General features: G+C 32.9%; 2 protein-coding genes across 2 annotated transcripts; one reads left to right on the top strand and one right to left on the bottom strand.

Annotated features, from left to right (window-relative positions):
• Positions 1-3,124: 3,124 nt before the first annotated feature.
• Positions 3,125-9,154, top strand: LOC149477965 (myrosinase 1-like). Its single transcript, XM_089709633.1, has 6 exons — positions 3,125-3,159; positions 3,768-3,910; positions 4,983-5,650; positions 6,474-6,776; positions 7,944-8,182; positions 8,947-9,154. Exons 1-6 carry the CDS (start codon positions 3,125-3,127, stop codon positions 9,152-9,154), a joined length of 1,596 nt encoding a protein of 531 aa, XP_089565759.1.
• Positions 9,155-13,033: 3,879 nt separating this feature from the next.
• On the bottom strand, positions 13,034-15,816 carry LOC149477964 (protein SHQ1 homolog). Its single transcript, XM_089709702.1, has one exon. The coding sequence runs from the start codon at positions 15,696-15,698 to the stop codon at positions 14,259-14,261; it is 1,440 nt and encodes a 479-aa protein (XP_089565828.1). The 5' UTR covers positions 15,699-15,816; the 3' UTR covers positions 13,034-14,258.
• Positions 15,817-16,535: the final 719 nt, after the last annotated feature.

Below are 16,535 nucleotides of genomic sequence, written 5' to 3'. Positions count from 1 at the left end.
AATACATTTTCAAATCTATATATTTTCCATCTGAAATTAAAATTGATTGAAAAAGTAGATTATTGTTTTGTACGTACATACCTAAATATGATTAGGTATAATAAATAAATTTATTATAAAAAATAATAGGTACTTTATATCCCGATAATGCGATTTAATATGTTATTTGTTATTTTATTGTCATAAATATTGTACCGGATCAATTTCAAGGTCGTACAAATTATTCATATAAGCTTATAATATCGCATAATCTTATATCATAATATTATAATCTCAATCTATAAAATAGCCGACCCCACCGAGTTAATTATTTATTTCAAAACCAAATAAACATACATAACAGGATTAATTACTTATTACTCGATAACTACAATAAATTATCTCGATGACAATATTATATTGGTAGGTATATATATTTTGATAAAGATCCACCTTGCTCATGAAAAATACATGTCAACATTATTTTTTTTATCACCTATCGATCTTCAACTGATTGGATTTTTAAACGTTCGAAATTGAATGTAAAAATTAAAACTGAGCTTTTTTGCAGTTTTATAATGAGGAAAAATTATTCACAATCTATAGAGAACATAAGCTGCTAAGTGCTAACCATTTTTTCGCATTAAACACAGTGCGAACGACCACCTGTTGGCCACTACATCCTTTAAGAACCAGCGTATTATTCTTATATTTAAGTCTTTAGATTACGCCACCGACCTCTTCTGATAACATTAAGCTCATGATCTGCGTAGGTTATTGAATGTGTATATCGAGCATTCTTCGAAGTGGATTAGCTTGCAGGGGGGAATGATATCACGCCTCCTCTGAAGTTCGCGGGAGTAGCATGCGAATGTAGGTACTGTGTTTTTGCAAATACCACCATATCGGTTATTTAATGGCATTTCAAGTAGATTTTGTGCGTCCATTAGTCTCTAATAAACAAAACATAGGTCGGGCTAGGAACTGTTGATATTAGTTGATATAGATATTTGTTGCTATGTGATACCAGTCGGTGATTTTCCATGCTGATAACCTTTAACCATAATCCTAGGCAATATGCGAAAAAGAAGCTAATTAGACGGGGGTCCTAATAAATTAATAAAATAAGTGCTCCAAAAAAGTGAACATACATTTTACTTATGGACCTCGGGATTACCTGGGTCATTGTGATATTTTTTTGCGATAAAATGAAACATGTGATTTATAAAAATCAAAGTTAATTAGATATTCGACTCCCACTTTACGATACAAAAAAGTAATCGAAGATCAATAATTCTAAAATGGCGATTTATAGGTAAAAGACAATATTTCAGTTCGACCAAAAATATTATTATTAATATTGATAATAAAATCCTTTCAACCAGAGTCCAGAGAAAGGGGGTTGGTGGAATCTCAGATTTTACATTTAAATTTAATTTCTCGATGAAACACACGTATTTATTAGAAGGCACTTTCTAATGATGGGTAGAATCTGAATGGTCCACCGAAGTAGACAATTTGGTTTTATGCTCATGAGTCATGATATAAAGTAAAAATAGTATGTTTTAGTTAATCTGTTACAGTTATACTAGGTATAGCATTAGTATGGTTTACTTTTTGAGATAAAATTAAGAGGAAATTTTATAAGCACGTAACATTACACTCATAAGTTATAACACACGCACACATTCGAATGAACAGCTTTTTTTAAGGTGACAATGACAATGACCCACCTAACTATACACTTTATTCCGAACCTTATAACAGACTGTGATGATATGATAATAAATACGATATCGAGAAAGAAAAGATAGTGAAGATACCTACTAAATTTTTAAGGCTCTGGCTAAAGTCTGCATAATAATAATTTATCGGAATTTTCATTGATGTGCGGAATAAAAGTGACAGATAAATTTTGTTATTTAATTAATTTATAATTGTATTTGTTAATAACTTATCTCAGTTTTCAGAAAGACCTACTAAAGATATAAATATACAGTATGTTCTTAAAGCATACGATGCGCATTATATATTTTAAAATATGTAGATACATGTAAATGGAATGACAAATCATCCATTACTGGGGATATGTATGTTTCAAAATCATAAAAGGTTCTGAAGCGATATTTGAACTACGTTAGGTATTCGAACCAATAAGTACCTAGCCCATTTAGTTTCATTGAGTAACTATCAATGTTATATTTTTTTATTAGAGAGTAATCAAAGGGTGCTATTAGCACTGTCAGTACAGGTAATTTGTATGTATTTTACAAAATATATGCGGAAAATCCTTTCAATGACTATCATTGTAAAATGTAAGTTGGTACCTAATCAATAAATATCGTAAATCATTTTTGCTCTTTAATTTCTTCTCTTATAAACACTTACCAACATTCACACATCAACCAAATGTATAGGGCTAAAAAAATCATTCTATCTTTATTAATTTTATCTTTAATAATCTTTTAATAGTATCTAGTATTACCATCAGGAAATAAATAACGTATAATAATGTGCGTATGGATTACACAATTTAATTCCTCCATCTCCATTTCTTAAACGTACCTCGAGGCGCTCCGAAGGATATCATCCTTTTATTGTGGATATCCCCAATATACGAACTCGTCGCTTCTAGTCTTCCTTCATAATAAAAACAGCTAAACAATGGAATTCACTCCTTAACGCCATTTTTCCTAAACAATACAACTTGGACCTCTTCAAAGCTAGGGTGAAAAGGCTCCTTCTAGGCAGACGTGCAACCAAGTAGGCCACATCGCCGCTTTACATCAGGTGAGGTTGTGGCCAAATCTCTGCCTATATTGTTAATAAAAAAAAAGATGTGTGGCACTCGGGGACTGCCGCGGTAAAGCTATTGCATGCTATGCATTCAAGCCACACCTCCGTGACCGTCGGAGTGGGGAGCGTGAGGTATTTTCGTTACGAAATTTCTGGATTCGGTGCCCGCGCTCAAGGCCCGCGATAGAAGCTATGCAATAGCTTAAAATAAAAAATAAATAAACATCCTGTACATAAACATTTTTTCACCAAGATGTAATATAGATTATTTCTGATGATCGGATTTTACAACAGTTGGAACTTATAAATTCGACAAGAGTTAATTGTGGAGGCTAGTTGTGTTGCAATCATGTTCTCGTTAAAGGAGATATTTGTGATATTGAGGTATTGTTTTTCTCGTATTAAAATATTTTATGTGTGTTTTAATTCGTTTATTTCTCTTTTTGTAGCTAGTGGTCAAGTAAATATAATGGAAAAATTGTGATATTGTGATGTACGGTATATAAAAAAGCTCCCACATGCGAATATTTTTTACTACAAATTTTAAGACATTTTTATTATATTAGATAGTTACAATGTTAAAAAAATATATTCAATAGCTAAACCAGCTACCAGTTACCAGCTTTTTACATCGTGTGCGAAACCTAAAAATGTCGCACAGACCCATTTTCAGAATTAAATTAAAAGTAGGTATCTATAAATAATGGAGATAGAGCTACAGAAGCTGGATATTTCTTATTGGAAATTTTATTTTCTTTCTTAAAATATATTAAAAGTCTATAAAATATTGACAAAATTACAGATGATTCTTTCAGTGTTTGAGGTTTATGAAATAAATTCCATCGTCCGCGTCCGTGGCCCTTTGGCGTAAAACAAATACACATCTACATTAAAAATATTATGGCCGATCATTTTTTATAAAAATATTACAGTAAAACACCACGGGTGATTACACCCTCACACCTTACTGAAGCCAAAAAACTCTCTTTCAGCCTTTTATCAGCGATACAGGCAGTCAGTTTGAAGAATGTTGCTAGAAATGTAACGCAAAAGTCCTTGAGGAAATTTCCAGATGATTTCTTCTTTGGAACTGCTACTTCATCCTACCAAATTGAAGGAGCATGGAATGATGGAGGTAAATACTTATAAACATACATGCTTAAATTATAATATTATTAAGTATATAAGTCATATTATAGTTAGGACTTTCAAAAGCTTATCTGAAGTTTGATACATAACTTTCTATACGCATGATATTTTTTTAAATAAAGGGACTGAAAGTATGATTTTTGATTCGATACTTTAACAATAAACGTTATGTTTACGTAAAAACTTTTATCCGATTTTAGATATACAAATTTTTATTTAGTTATATTTTCATAAATATTCAATTTATGTTCAACATTGTTGAGTAAAATTAGTTTAAAGCACTTTACTCTTTCCATTTTCTAAAGAAGGAAGGATGAAAAGTATTGTTACATGCGGGATATCGTAACGCAAGCAGGAAAGTCGGCGATATTTTTCGTAAGGAAAAAATTTATCGTATTACATCTTAGATATTATTAATTATTGAAAGTAATGAATGTTATGATAGATAAAAAATTATCTCTCGGAGTTGAATTATTATACTAGGTATATCGGAAAAACTCTTTTATAGGATATAATAAGCTTTATCTTCAAACTATTTCCACACACATGAATTATTATGTATCTATCTATTTGAAGCTATCTAATGAAGCATCAACATATTAATATCACCATTATTATCATTTACAATAATTTAGGTACCTATTTACAATTCTATAATACGTATAATCTTATATATAAAAATGAATCGCAAAATGTGTTGGTAAGCGCAAAACTCGAGAACGGCTGAACCGATTTCGATAATTCTTTTTTTATTATATTCCTTGAAGTACGAGGATGGTTTTTATGTGGAGAAAACGTAAATATGTACCACGGGCGAAGCCGGGGCGGACCGCTAGTATGTATATAAAAATGAATCGCAAAATGTGTTGGTAAGCGCATAACTCGAGAACGGGTGGACCGATTTCGATAATTCTTTTTTTATTATATTCCTTGAAGTACCAGGATGGTTCTTATGTAGAGAAAACATAAATATGTACCACGGGCGAAGCCGGGGCAGACCGCTAGTTAGAGATAAATTTCACTGGGTCTTAAAAAGTTAACGTTCTTCACTATTTTAGGAAAGGGCTGGTCAATGTGGGATCACTTAGTACGCACCGACCCAGACCATATACGTGATGGAACAAACGGTGACGTTGCGGCCAATTCATACTATTTCTACGAAAAAGACATCGCCATCCTGAAAGAGTTGGGCGTCAGTGTATACAGATTTTCCGTATCCTGGCCTAGAATACTGCCGTTCGGTCGCCCAGACTACATCAACCCAGAAGGAATCGCCTATTACAATACCCTGATCGATCGCCTGCTTGCCAACAACATCACGCCATTTTTAACCATATACCATTGGGAATTGCCTCAAAATTTGAATGAACAGGGCGGTTGGTTGACTGAAGACATCGTAGACTGGTTTGGCAACTATGCCCGAGTTCTCTTCCAAAATTTCGGTGACAGAGTCAAGCTTTGGCTGACAATCAATGAGCCTTCTGTCCATTGCTCTCTTGGTTACGCTTATGGCAACCACGCTCCTAGGATCAAGTCTCCTGGTATCAAATACTATGAATGCGGGCGTCATATACTGCTAGCTCACGCAAGAGCGTACCATATTTACAAAAATGAATTCGCACATCAAGGTGGTATGATAGGTCTTGCTTTGGACTCCGAAATGAGTATGCCGAGCAGCAATTCACCGGAAGATATACAAGCGGCGGAAGACTCCATGATATTTAATGTAAGTTCTTTGTCAAATTTTAATTATTACCAAATTTTAATTACTACATACTTTCTAAGCAGTAGGTAAAGCTAGAGTTAACCTATTTTTTTTGTATTTATCACTACATAATTATAATAAGGCATAGTCGCTTCCCGCGCCTTTTCAAATGTCTGTATCTATCTATCTTTAAAACTACATAACGGATTTTGATACAGTTTTTTTATACATTGATTGTGATTCCATAGAAAGGTTTTAATTGCAAATTAAGCGGGCCCGAAGCCGCGGGTGGAAAGCTAATAAAACAATTTCAATTATTAATAAGATCAAAAAAGATTACTCTTGTTTATTGTTGAGATATAAAATTTACAATAATGACCCACCAATTATGATAGTAAATTATCATATCAGGTAATAACATTTTATTACACATTTGCACGCGCAAATATCCACTGGGGGCAATTTCCAATGTTTATTGTATTTGTTTCTCTCGATTCTTAAAAACTCTGAAGCATATTTTACAAACACTAGCTGACCAACGCAATTTCGTCTGCCCTCAAAGGGAGACATTTTTGTTGGGTTGCGATATTTTTATTTTTAACAATAAAAAAGCTCTCCTGTTATCAAACGCATAATAAATTATTCGGACCAATAATTTCAAAGCCTTATAAATAAGACGCGTTTAATTAAAGCTCGTTATGTTAAGACCGAAGCCTTGCTTATTAAGCAGTAATGAATTTTATTTACTTTTATTTACAGTATTTGATCATGGTACAACATGGTAGGACATATTTCGCTTTCAAAGATTATTATTTAAATGTTTCATCATAAATTTTCCTTTCAGCTCGGCCAGTACGCCCACCCTATTTACTCAGAAACCGGGAACTACCCACAACGATTTATTGATCTTATTGCTGAAGCGAGCGCGAGGCAAGGTCTCCCAGAGTCTCGCCTACGCAGTTTCTCCCAAGAACAAATTGACTACATGAGGGGTACGGGAGATTTCTTATCGATCAACCACTATTCGAGTAGCTATGTGTATAGAAACGCGTCAGTAGTTAACATGCACGAAGTGCCGTCTATGCTGGATGACGCGCAAATAGGGTCTTATAAGGATCCCTCGTGGCATACGAATTTTTGGATTGGAGTAAGTAAAACTATAGGATAATTAATTAAAATAATACCTATCTACAAAATATATAATGTTACAGTCAAAACCCTTAACCAGTCAAAAACCTTATTGACCGGTAAAATCAGTCAATAAGGTTATTATAAAATTACATATAATAAATATTATAATTTCAATAAAAATTTTCGCATTTATAATTTTTATTATAAATGCGAAAGTTTGTGCTCATCTTTTTAGATGATGATATTATAATTTATAATGAATAATATAACATGAATAATATTATAATTTATAATAAAAATTATAATATTTATTATAATTTATTTATAATGAGCACAAACTTTCGCATTTATAATAAAAATTATAAATGCGAAAGTTTGTGAGGATGGATGTATATGTTTGTTACTCTTTCACGCAAATACTACTGAACCGATAACAATAAAATTTAGCACACGTGTAGAGGGTAACTTGTATTATCACATAGGTTTTATCCCGGAAATCCCCCGGTAACGGGAACTATGCGGGATTTTCTTTAAAAACGCGGGCGAAGCCGCAGGCGTAAAGCTAGTACTTTATAATTTTATGTGACTTATTGATTGATTCATTTGAAGTTTATTATTATTTTCGGTACGATTCCATCAAGATTTAACAAGCTTATATTTTTATTTTAACACTAGCTTCCGCCCGCGACACCGTCCGCGCGGATGTCGGTCTTCGCGTGGATGGTTTATTTCTCCATTTTGAGTAACTCTGACAATAACATCTTATAAATATCTATTGGACCCAAATACGGCTATGCCTATAATAAATAATAATACCCAACGTGTGTTCACGGTTCTACAGAACAACGTCTATGGATAAAACTGAAAAATTAAGATTGTTTTTTTTCTACGTATTTTTCCAGGATAAAAAGTATCCTATTTTACGCCCAGGATAATAAGGTATAATTATACCAAGTTTCATCGAAATCGAACCGTTAGTTTTCACGTGATGTCTTCACATACAGACAGACAGACAGACAAAAAATTTTTTAATCACATATTTGGGTTTGGTATCGATCCAGTAACACCCCCTGCTATTTATTTTTTCAATATTTTCAATGTACAGAATTGACCCTTCTACAGATTTATTATATGTATATAGACTAACAACAACGACATTGATACAATTTATTAACATTTTCAGACGTACGGTCCCGGCTTACACAAGCTCCTGGTATACATCAAAGATAATTACAATAACCCGATCATTTACATATCAGAGAATGGTTTTGCAACAACCACAGGACTGAACGACGAAGGCAGAGTTAATTATTATAGAGAATATTTAACTGGAGTTCTGGATGCAATCGATGATGGGGTGAATGTAAAAGGATATTGTGCGTGGAGTCTTATGGACAACTTCGAATGGAGTTTTGGTTACAGGTAATAAATATGCTATAGATTTATGAGTTACAGATGCCTTGAATAGGCATAAGGTATATAGACTATGAATAATAGACTGTGGAAAAAAAATCCTTTCGATATTTTAGTTTTATAGCATTCAAATACTTTAAAAATTTTCCATGAGGATGCAGGAAATAACAGAAAAACCGACTATTGAGTAAAAAAAACTGTGCGTTATATTACCGGTTCACTGCACTAAGAAATCTAATGAAAAATGTTGTATACGTACCAGTGCCGTCTTTAAGGCAGGGCCCGCAGGGCCCTGGCCCGAGGCCCCGAGGTAGGCAGGGGCCCCACAATTCTGAAAATTTTCGATATACAACAACAAATTTTATAACATAATAAGAAAAATATCAAATCACACACTTGGTAAAATAGAAACAAGATTTAGAAAATTTGTTTAAAAATTTATTTTTGCACTAAAATAACAGTAATTATATACAGCTTAAAAAACTTTCATTCCTTACATAGGCCCCAGCCAGTACCTTGGCCCATAGCCTCGTTGATCCTAAAGACGGCACTGATACGTACGCTTAAAGCTTTTTGCTACGCTGCTTCTACATTGTAACCGTTTAAAATGCGAAGGCGCTATAAAATTCATGAAGTTTTTCATTTGGTGGAAATATGCGTCTTTAGCTTTTAACTTACCATCTCTTTACCGATCTATTAAAAGAGCATATATGTACAATTATAATATTATTATGCGTTATGTTAAATTTTAACACTTGCCGTTTTGATTTCAGTGTCCGTTTCGGCCTCTATGAAATCGATCAAAATGACCCAGAGAAAACGAGAAGGCCACGAAAATCTGCACTTGTGTACAAAGAAATAGTTCGAACGAGGACCATCGACATGGACTACAACCCAGATCCTTTTGCCAGTTCAGCTATAAACACGAAAACTTCCATTGTTCTCTTAGCGGCTATATCATTAATTAAAACAGTATTTTAATATGTGAAATGAATTATATTAAGTATTTATTTTATCTTATAATAGTTACCTAGTTATTAAAATTAAATGTTTATTATGACATTTTGTAACATATAACTTATTTATTATAATACTAGCGGCCCGCCCCGGCTTCGCCCGTGGTACATATGAAAAATAGATGTTGGCCGATTCTCAGACTTACCCGATATGCACAGAAAATTTCATGAGAATCGGTCCACCCGTTTCGGAGGAGTATGCAGACTAACATTGTGACACGAGAATTTTATATATAAGAGATTATGACAAATACTCTTATTAGTTACTCAAGAAAATTGAATAAAAATTGCAAAGCATAAATGATACTTACTCTATTTATTTCTCCTTTCATATATAATTGAACCTTTCAAACAATATTTCTCGTGTACAACACTATTAATCCCTGAATGCACTATTAGTCCATGAATGCTGTATAGTGTATCCAATGGCTTGACTCCCGCTGCGAAGAAATATCTATTTCAAAACTCTATTCACTAGGTTCTAGGAAAGAAAGACACGTGTAGATTATATACCAATTTATTATTTATATTTATTACTTACACGTGGATTATTTTCTTCATAACGATCATACATTTTTATTATATTTATCTACCTACACAATTTTTCATTACGCGTGCGTACATATTATGACTGAAATCCTGACCTGTTGAATGTATTTTGATCATATACTTGTGCTATGAAAAGAATTCATGAATAATTTAGATTCACGGTTCGGCGTTATACTTAAATAAAAAAAATTATCAGTGCAAACTCTCTTGATAAGTATATCTTTAAATAGTGTTAAAACTGTTTAGAGACGTGTTAATTCTACTAGCTGATGTTTAAAATAACATTTAATTTTTAAAAATCCACATTAAAATAATAATAAAAACTATCGAAACAAAATATTGCTCAGGTTATTTGGTAGGCGTTTTGAATTCGGTTGAAAAAAAGTGGTGATGGCTCAGTGGTCAAAGCCAGGGGCTTCAATGAAAGAATTAAGGTTAGAGTAAGAGCTTAAAACAATTAAATAGACAAATAAATTCCACATCATCGTACATCATCATCACAACAAGCAAAATTGGCGAAGGAAAAATCCGACCGAATATGTAAACCGAAACCTAACCAAAATTTTTCAAACATTTTCTCTCGAACAAAGGAGGTTCAAATTAATGCTAACTTATTATGATGGAAAATAATTCAGAACGATTATTATTAACATACACATAATATGCTGGTACCCAAACCTACATACACACCTACAGGTACTTTTCTTTTGATAGAATATAAATAGAACCTCTTTCATTAAATCCGGGTCGTTATGCCATGCGCGGAATCATTATTGATTGAATATGAAGGTTGTTTTCGCTTTGAATGTCTGCGTCATAAAACCCGGGAAAGCTAGCGGAGGTCTTTTTCATATTTTATAGAATTTTTTAAACATTATCAATATAATCTTGTTAACTACCACGTATAATTTTCGAGTCAACCGCCTCTTGGAACAGTGGTTAACACGTAGCGTAGAACCGAGGGGTCTTGGGTTCGAATCCCGCTGGAGACGAAGAAGCAAAAAATATGTTGGACTGGTGAACTGGTCAGACACAGTATGCTCATCCCCTACTTGTCAGTGAAACAGAATATGTATCATTATTTCATGTGCCCCTTACCTACCCCATTAATTATGCCAAAAATATTATGTTTAAAAATAGTTCATAATTGCGTATAATTATAACGTTAACTATCTATATTTATATTATATTTAACTATGTTACGAAACACAGAGATCCTGATATTTTTAAATAAGTACTTTTTGGGAAAATCTATCTGCTATCATAAATATGTAAGGGGCTTAGAAAGTCAGATGAAGGTAGTTTTCTCAATATAAATGTAAAATGTATCCATCTATTTATTTATTCTATAATGAGTTAAAACAACACTAGAGTGCACTAGGGTTTTATAATTATTGCGAAGTAGTAGTTATAACGGGGTTGTTTCGATTTATTATTTACACTGCAACAAATATTTTGAAAATAAGGATCGTACCTAGTTACGTAGTTACTAGTTACCAATAAAATTTAAGGTTGTATGAACAAATATATATTTAAACAAATTAAATTTTAATATAACAATAGTAGGTAAGTATTAACTTTATATAATTGCAATTAGCACTCCATTAGCAATAATTATTATAGAGATAATAAAATATTTAATGTGCTTTATAGAGATAAAGCACATTAACCACTAGGTACATCCAGGTTACATAATTATTATTGTTATAAGTTGTTTGCCTATTTATTTCTTTTACTTCCTTCCTTCACGTCGCATGAAAGCGAGTTTATGATGTTTGAATACTACACAAACTACAAAGCCACTTGTTGATTACCGGCTTTTTATCGCGATGAAACATGCCGTTGTCATGGTTACTTCCTTTAAGGCCTCGAAGCCCCGGGCAGAGGCTTGTTATTTTTCTATGTATAAAACTCGTGTCAATACTAATAATAAACGTTGTCAATATAAAGGCTTTGGTAATTCGATTTGTGTTTTTGTTTATTCCCTGGCATAACAAAATTTACCGGGTCAGATAGATATATGTACCAACCCTTGATATACCAATAATAAAAAAGAGCGTGTGTGCCGAGCACACGTGTCAGAAGTGAAACTTCTTTGGCAAGATTCAAAGATACCAAAATCGTCACCTTACTTGTATTGCCATGACACCTTCAAATTTTACTCTCCTCGAGCCTAAAGAAGTTTCACTTCAAAAATTACCTAGACATCTGCAAAATAAATATACATACCTACTCGCATAACATTTTAAAAACATTGCATCCTTCTAGAGCAATCGGGTGACCTATGTACAACAAGTAAAGCGCAATTCCTGGAAGCTCCACCCCGTTATTGATCTCACTGCCCACGTGCCCAAAGCTGGTATTGTATTTTCCATTGCTGGTTGCTAGGTACGTTGCTACGGTGCGACCTACGCTTCCCAGCCTCCGCGTTATTGGAAAACGGATTATGATCAAGAAAAAAGGAAAAGGCTTCATTGTAATTCTCTCGTTAACAAAACTAGGTACATCTACCTACATATTAATGTGTAGATATAAAATGAATAAGAAAATCGCGTCAGTTACACTGTGGTTCCACCAATAGTTAATTAATAATTATAATTTATAACTTAAGAAAGCAAACATAACAAAAACTTTCGCATTTAATAAAAAAAGAAAGCTCCTTTAATTTATTTAATATTTAAGAAGTGGAATAATGGAAGAAATATCAACAAAAATAACTAACTAAGAGGTTCTCAATTTGACTGTATTCTTTTTTGTTTATTATCTCATAACTTTGAACTGGCTGTACAAATTTTTACGATTCTATCATTTTTTGATAGGTGGTGCCTCTCGTATCGTCCCTTTATAATTTTATCTAGTTCTGACATATAAAAAGGCGGTTTAGTTTTTCGTCGAAAAAAAAATATATAAGTATACTAGCTTTCCACCTGAGGCATCACCCGCGCGGTCAAAGAAAAACCCGCATAGTACCCGTTCCCGTGGGATTTCTGGAATAAAACCTATCCTATATCCCGGGGTAAAAAGTAGCCTATGTCCTTTCTCGGGTATCAAAATATCTCTATACCAAATTTCATGCAAATTGGTTCAGTAGTTAAGGCGTGATTGAGTAACAGACATACAGACAGAGTTACTTTCGTATTTATAATATTAGTATGGATGTACATATTTAATATCAATAATTAACATTTACTTAGTTAGTACCTAGGTAATAGGTATGAGTTTTGATTTGCATTTAGTAAAATTTTATTTGATCATATTTTGAGGAGATGGCAATAAAATATATATTGTAGTTTTATTTATTTTATTCAACAAATACACATTTAGATACTTGACCATATTTAACATATAATTTGACACATATTTCGTTAAATTTTAATAGCTAAACATTTATGAGATTACAGTAAAGGAATTTGGAAACAAGTTTATCATACAACACATAATATGTAGTAACACATAATAGAAACAAATGTTTCTCTATCATATAACATTGATTTAACATTTAATTAACATCAATCTTATAAATCTATAACTACCCTCTAGAAAAGGAAACATTGACAGTTATTGTAAAAAGCAGTTTCATACTACCATTGTATTAAAGTTGCTGTTATTTCTAGCAACATAATTCTGAAAATTTAACTGAAACTTCATAGTTTTGGCACATTTAATAGAATTAAACTGTAGTACACATATAATAGACATCAAACACATATCTCAAATATAGTAAAGTTTCTTTGCTTTGCTTTCAACATTTACACACCAATTATATAATAAAACTAACATCAAAAAGATGTAAAATCCAATATGTTTAATAGACATGTAACACATTTATTTCTTATACAATAAATCTTCGCATTTGCTACTACCACAAAAAGTTAGATAGTTTTTAAAACACTTCAAAAATATTGATTCTATTGATTTTTAAATCCAAATTGAGCGGGTAATCTATAATAATGATATTATAAAGCTGAAGAGTATGTTTGTTTGAATGCGTTAATCTCAGTAACTACTGGGCCGATTTCAAAAATTCTTTCGGTGTTAGATAGCCCATTCATTGAGGATGGCTATAGGCTATATACCATCACGCTAAGACCAACAGGAGCGGAACCACGCGGGTGAAACCGCGGAGCGCAGCAGTATGATAAATAGACATTTAACACATATAATAAAGTGTATTCGCATTTGCTTTATCACATAAACAGTAATTAAAATTTGTTGTCTACTCAAAAAGTTTTGAGTTCAAAATCCAATAAAACTTATCATAATATGATTAATAGACATTTAACACAGATAATATCTCAAATATAGTAGTGTAAGCTCTTGCTTTAACCACTTAAACACCAATCAAAATTTATAATCAAAAAGATTGTATCATGCCAATAATTGTCTATCTTTTCTTTCACATTACATATAGCACATAATAATGTTCAATTGTGCACTGCTTCTATTCAAAATAGAAATAACCCATCACATTCAGTGTTAAGGTTTTACAAACCCATAACACATTCCTCCTCATCCTCCTGTCAAGAGGAATCATCATCGTCAGAGTCCAAATCTGACGTGCTTTCAGATGAAGAAGTAGAAGAAGAATCTGTAGAATCTGTAGAATCTGAGGAATCTGAGGAATCTGAGGAATCGCTACTGCTATCGTCATCATATTTATAGTCACTCGCCTTTTTCACCCCTTGAATTAAGGACATAGAGGCCATTTGCAAAGCCATCTCATTACCCACAACGTGACATTCTTCCCTTTGAACCATTTTCGCTGCTTCTTCTAATTCCTCCAATTCTAAGGACAGATCGCTCTTCTTTAATTCAACTTTGGAGAGATTATCGCACAGCTCCATCAACTCCTCAGGCTTACACTTTTGTAAGAAAACCAAGTAATCAGTTATATACAGCTGATTCAATATATACCTTGCGTCCTGGCTCGAATTGAACAGCCTGTGAACTCTTACCATACATTTTACCACAAACTTCTTACCAAGCTTTAATACAGAAATCACATCATTCCTCACCTTGTGACACAACTCAAAATTTCTATATATCGGATACGACAAAGCTCGCCTGTAACATGCAATCAATACTTGTTTCATATCATCAAAAACACAAAACCAACTCAATGTTGATGACAATTTATTTATTGTCCAGCAAGACTCAACTGTGCCTTCATTGTAGGTGGTTCTTTTATCATAGCAAAAGGCATACAGTATATCTATGAGGCCTAAAAGCACTTGATTGTGTTCAGATTTAGTTAAAACATAATGTTTGTTAGGCAATTCCTTCAACAAACTGATCTCATCATCATTGAATTCTACATTTTTATCAAAATCTTCGGCTTGCCATGTCAGGGTAAGTATTAAATAGGGGCTTACAAGGTCTTCTTCAAATAAATCAGCGAAATAATGATCAGCAGAGAATTTTCGATTTTCGTGCTGTTCACGTTTAGTATGGCGCTCATCCAAGCTGGTTTCTTCGGGTATTCTCAATTCAAAAATTTTATTAAATTCATTACCGATATCTGCGAAATCCGTACAGACCTTCCCCCCAAAACCGTAAGAATATTTCTTTGAACTACATGCGCCGCCCACAGCACCCTCGTCATCCTCAATCGTAATACCGTCTTCTTCGAGCATTTCGACTAAACTAGGATTAACATTTGGTATATCCTTAGGAGCTAAGAGGCTCGTAATCATGTCTAGGTGTTCAAAATGCTCGCCGGGTGTCACTTTGTCGAACGTAAGGTTGAAATCACCAGAATCGCAAACGTATGACCCTTTAGATTTATCATTTTCAACAATTTTTCCTGGAAGACACAGTCGCAAGAAATAAGGACTAGAAACAAACAAAAAATTCTCTCCATCAACATCGATTTCCGTATCTTTAACATTTGTGTATGGTGCGTGCACCGTAATAAACACGTGGTTTTCGTCTTGTGATAATTTAAAACTTGGCGTCAACATTTTGATTTTTTAATACAAAGTCTATTATGATTCAGTAAATGGAGCATAAGATTCACACCATTATTTATTTATTTTCAAACACCGATCTCACAACACAGCGCGCAACCATGATAGACACTGATGCAGGGGTAGGACAGTTCCATACAATGACAGATTTGGGGTTTTTATTTTCAAAATGCGCCATCTCTTAACGGTATCCAAAACAATTAGTTGCTTTATACGATCACAGATGGAAGAACAATCGATAAGAAATAATTTATTACAAAACAAAAAAGACAAAGAACATTTATTTAAATATCTAATTATTTAATTGAACTTGTATTATAAATATTTTTAAATTTTGTGTAACTTACAAGTTGAGTAATAATTACGATAGCAACACAATGAAATGATTCCAATATTGATTGTGAAAATACGTCACAAATATGGCGACTGCTCCTTGCTTTGCGCTTGTTTGTAGTTTTGTTCCATATTTTGTACTGTTCTTCGTGATTCGTGAAATTAATCCGCCGATCCGCGTTGAGTTGAGTCCTCTCCTCAGTCCTCCGTAGTGAAGTGTACGAATTTCCAAAGAATACAAAAAGAATAAAAAATCATTTTAATATATCCATCAAACAAAAATTAGTGACGGACATTACTTTTGAAGAAAGATGTTCCTAAAAAAGGATTGAAACAAAAAATAAAAAGTTTACTGACATATTTGTGTATTATCCCTTTATTTGTGATAAACATAAAACTACATTAAAAAGTTATTTTGAAAATACAGTAATTCATATGTACTTGTTGTATACAGTCTGGCAAAATCACATATCATGGCGAGGACGAAATAAAAACAAC

Source organism: Colias philodice, chromosome 23, assembly GCF_061535455.1.
Source record: "Colias philodice isolate Cphi_HAF_F1 chromosome 23, ilColPhil1 Martin Lab GWU primary, whole genome shotgun sequence".
Taxonomy (NCBI): Eukaryota; Metazoa; Arthropoda; class Insecta; order Lepidoptera; family Pieridae; genus Colias; species Colias philodice.
This window is presented reverse-complemented; position numbering and strand designations above follow the sequence as displayed.

Excerpts from the sequence above, each read along its gene's own strand:
- LOC149477965 (XM_089709633.1), top strand. The coding sequence starts at position 3,125 with ATGTTCTCGTTAAAGGAGATATTTGTGATATTGAG. Across the intron at positions 3,160-3,767 it reads GAGATATTTGTGATATTGAG|CCTTTTATCAGCGATACAGG; the intron begins GTATTGTTTTTC and ends ACTCTCTTTCAG. Across the intron at positions 8,183-8,946 it reads GAATGGAGTTTTGGTTACAG|TGTCCGTTTCGGCCTCTATG; the intron begins GTAATAAATATG and ends TTTTGATTTCAG.
- LOC149477964 (XM_089709702.1), bottom strand. The coding sequence starts at position 15,698 with ATGTTGACGCCAAGTTTTAAATTATCACAAGACGAAAACCACGTGTTT.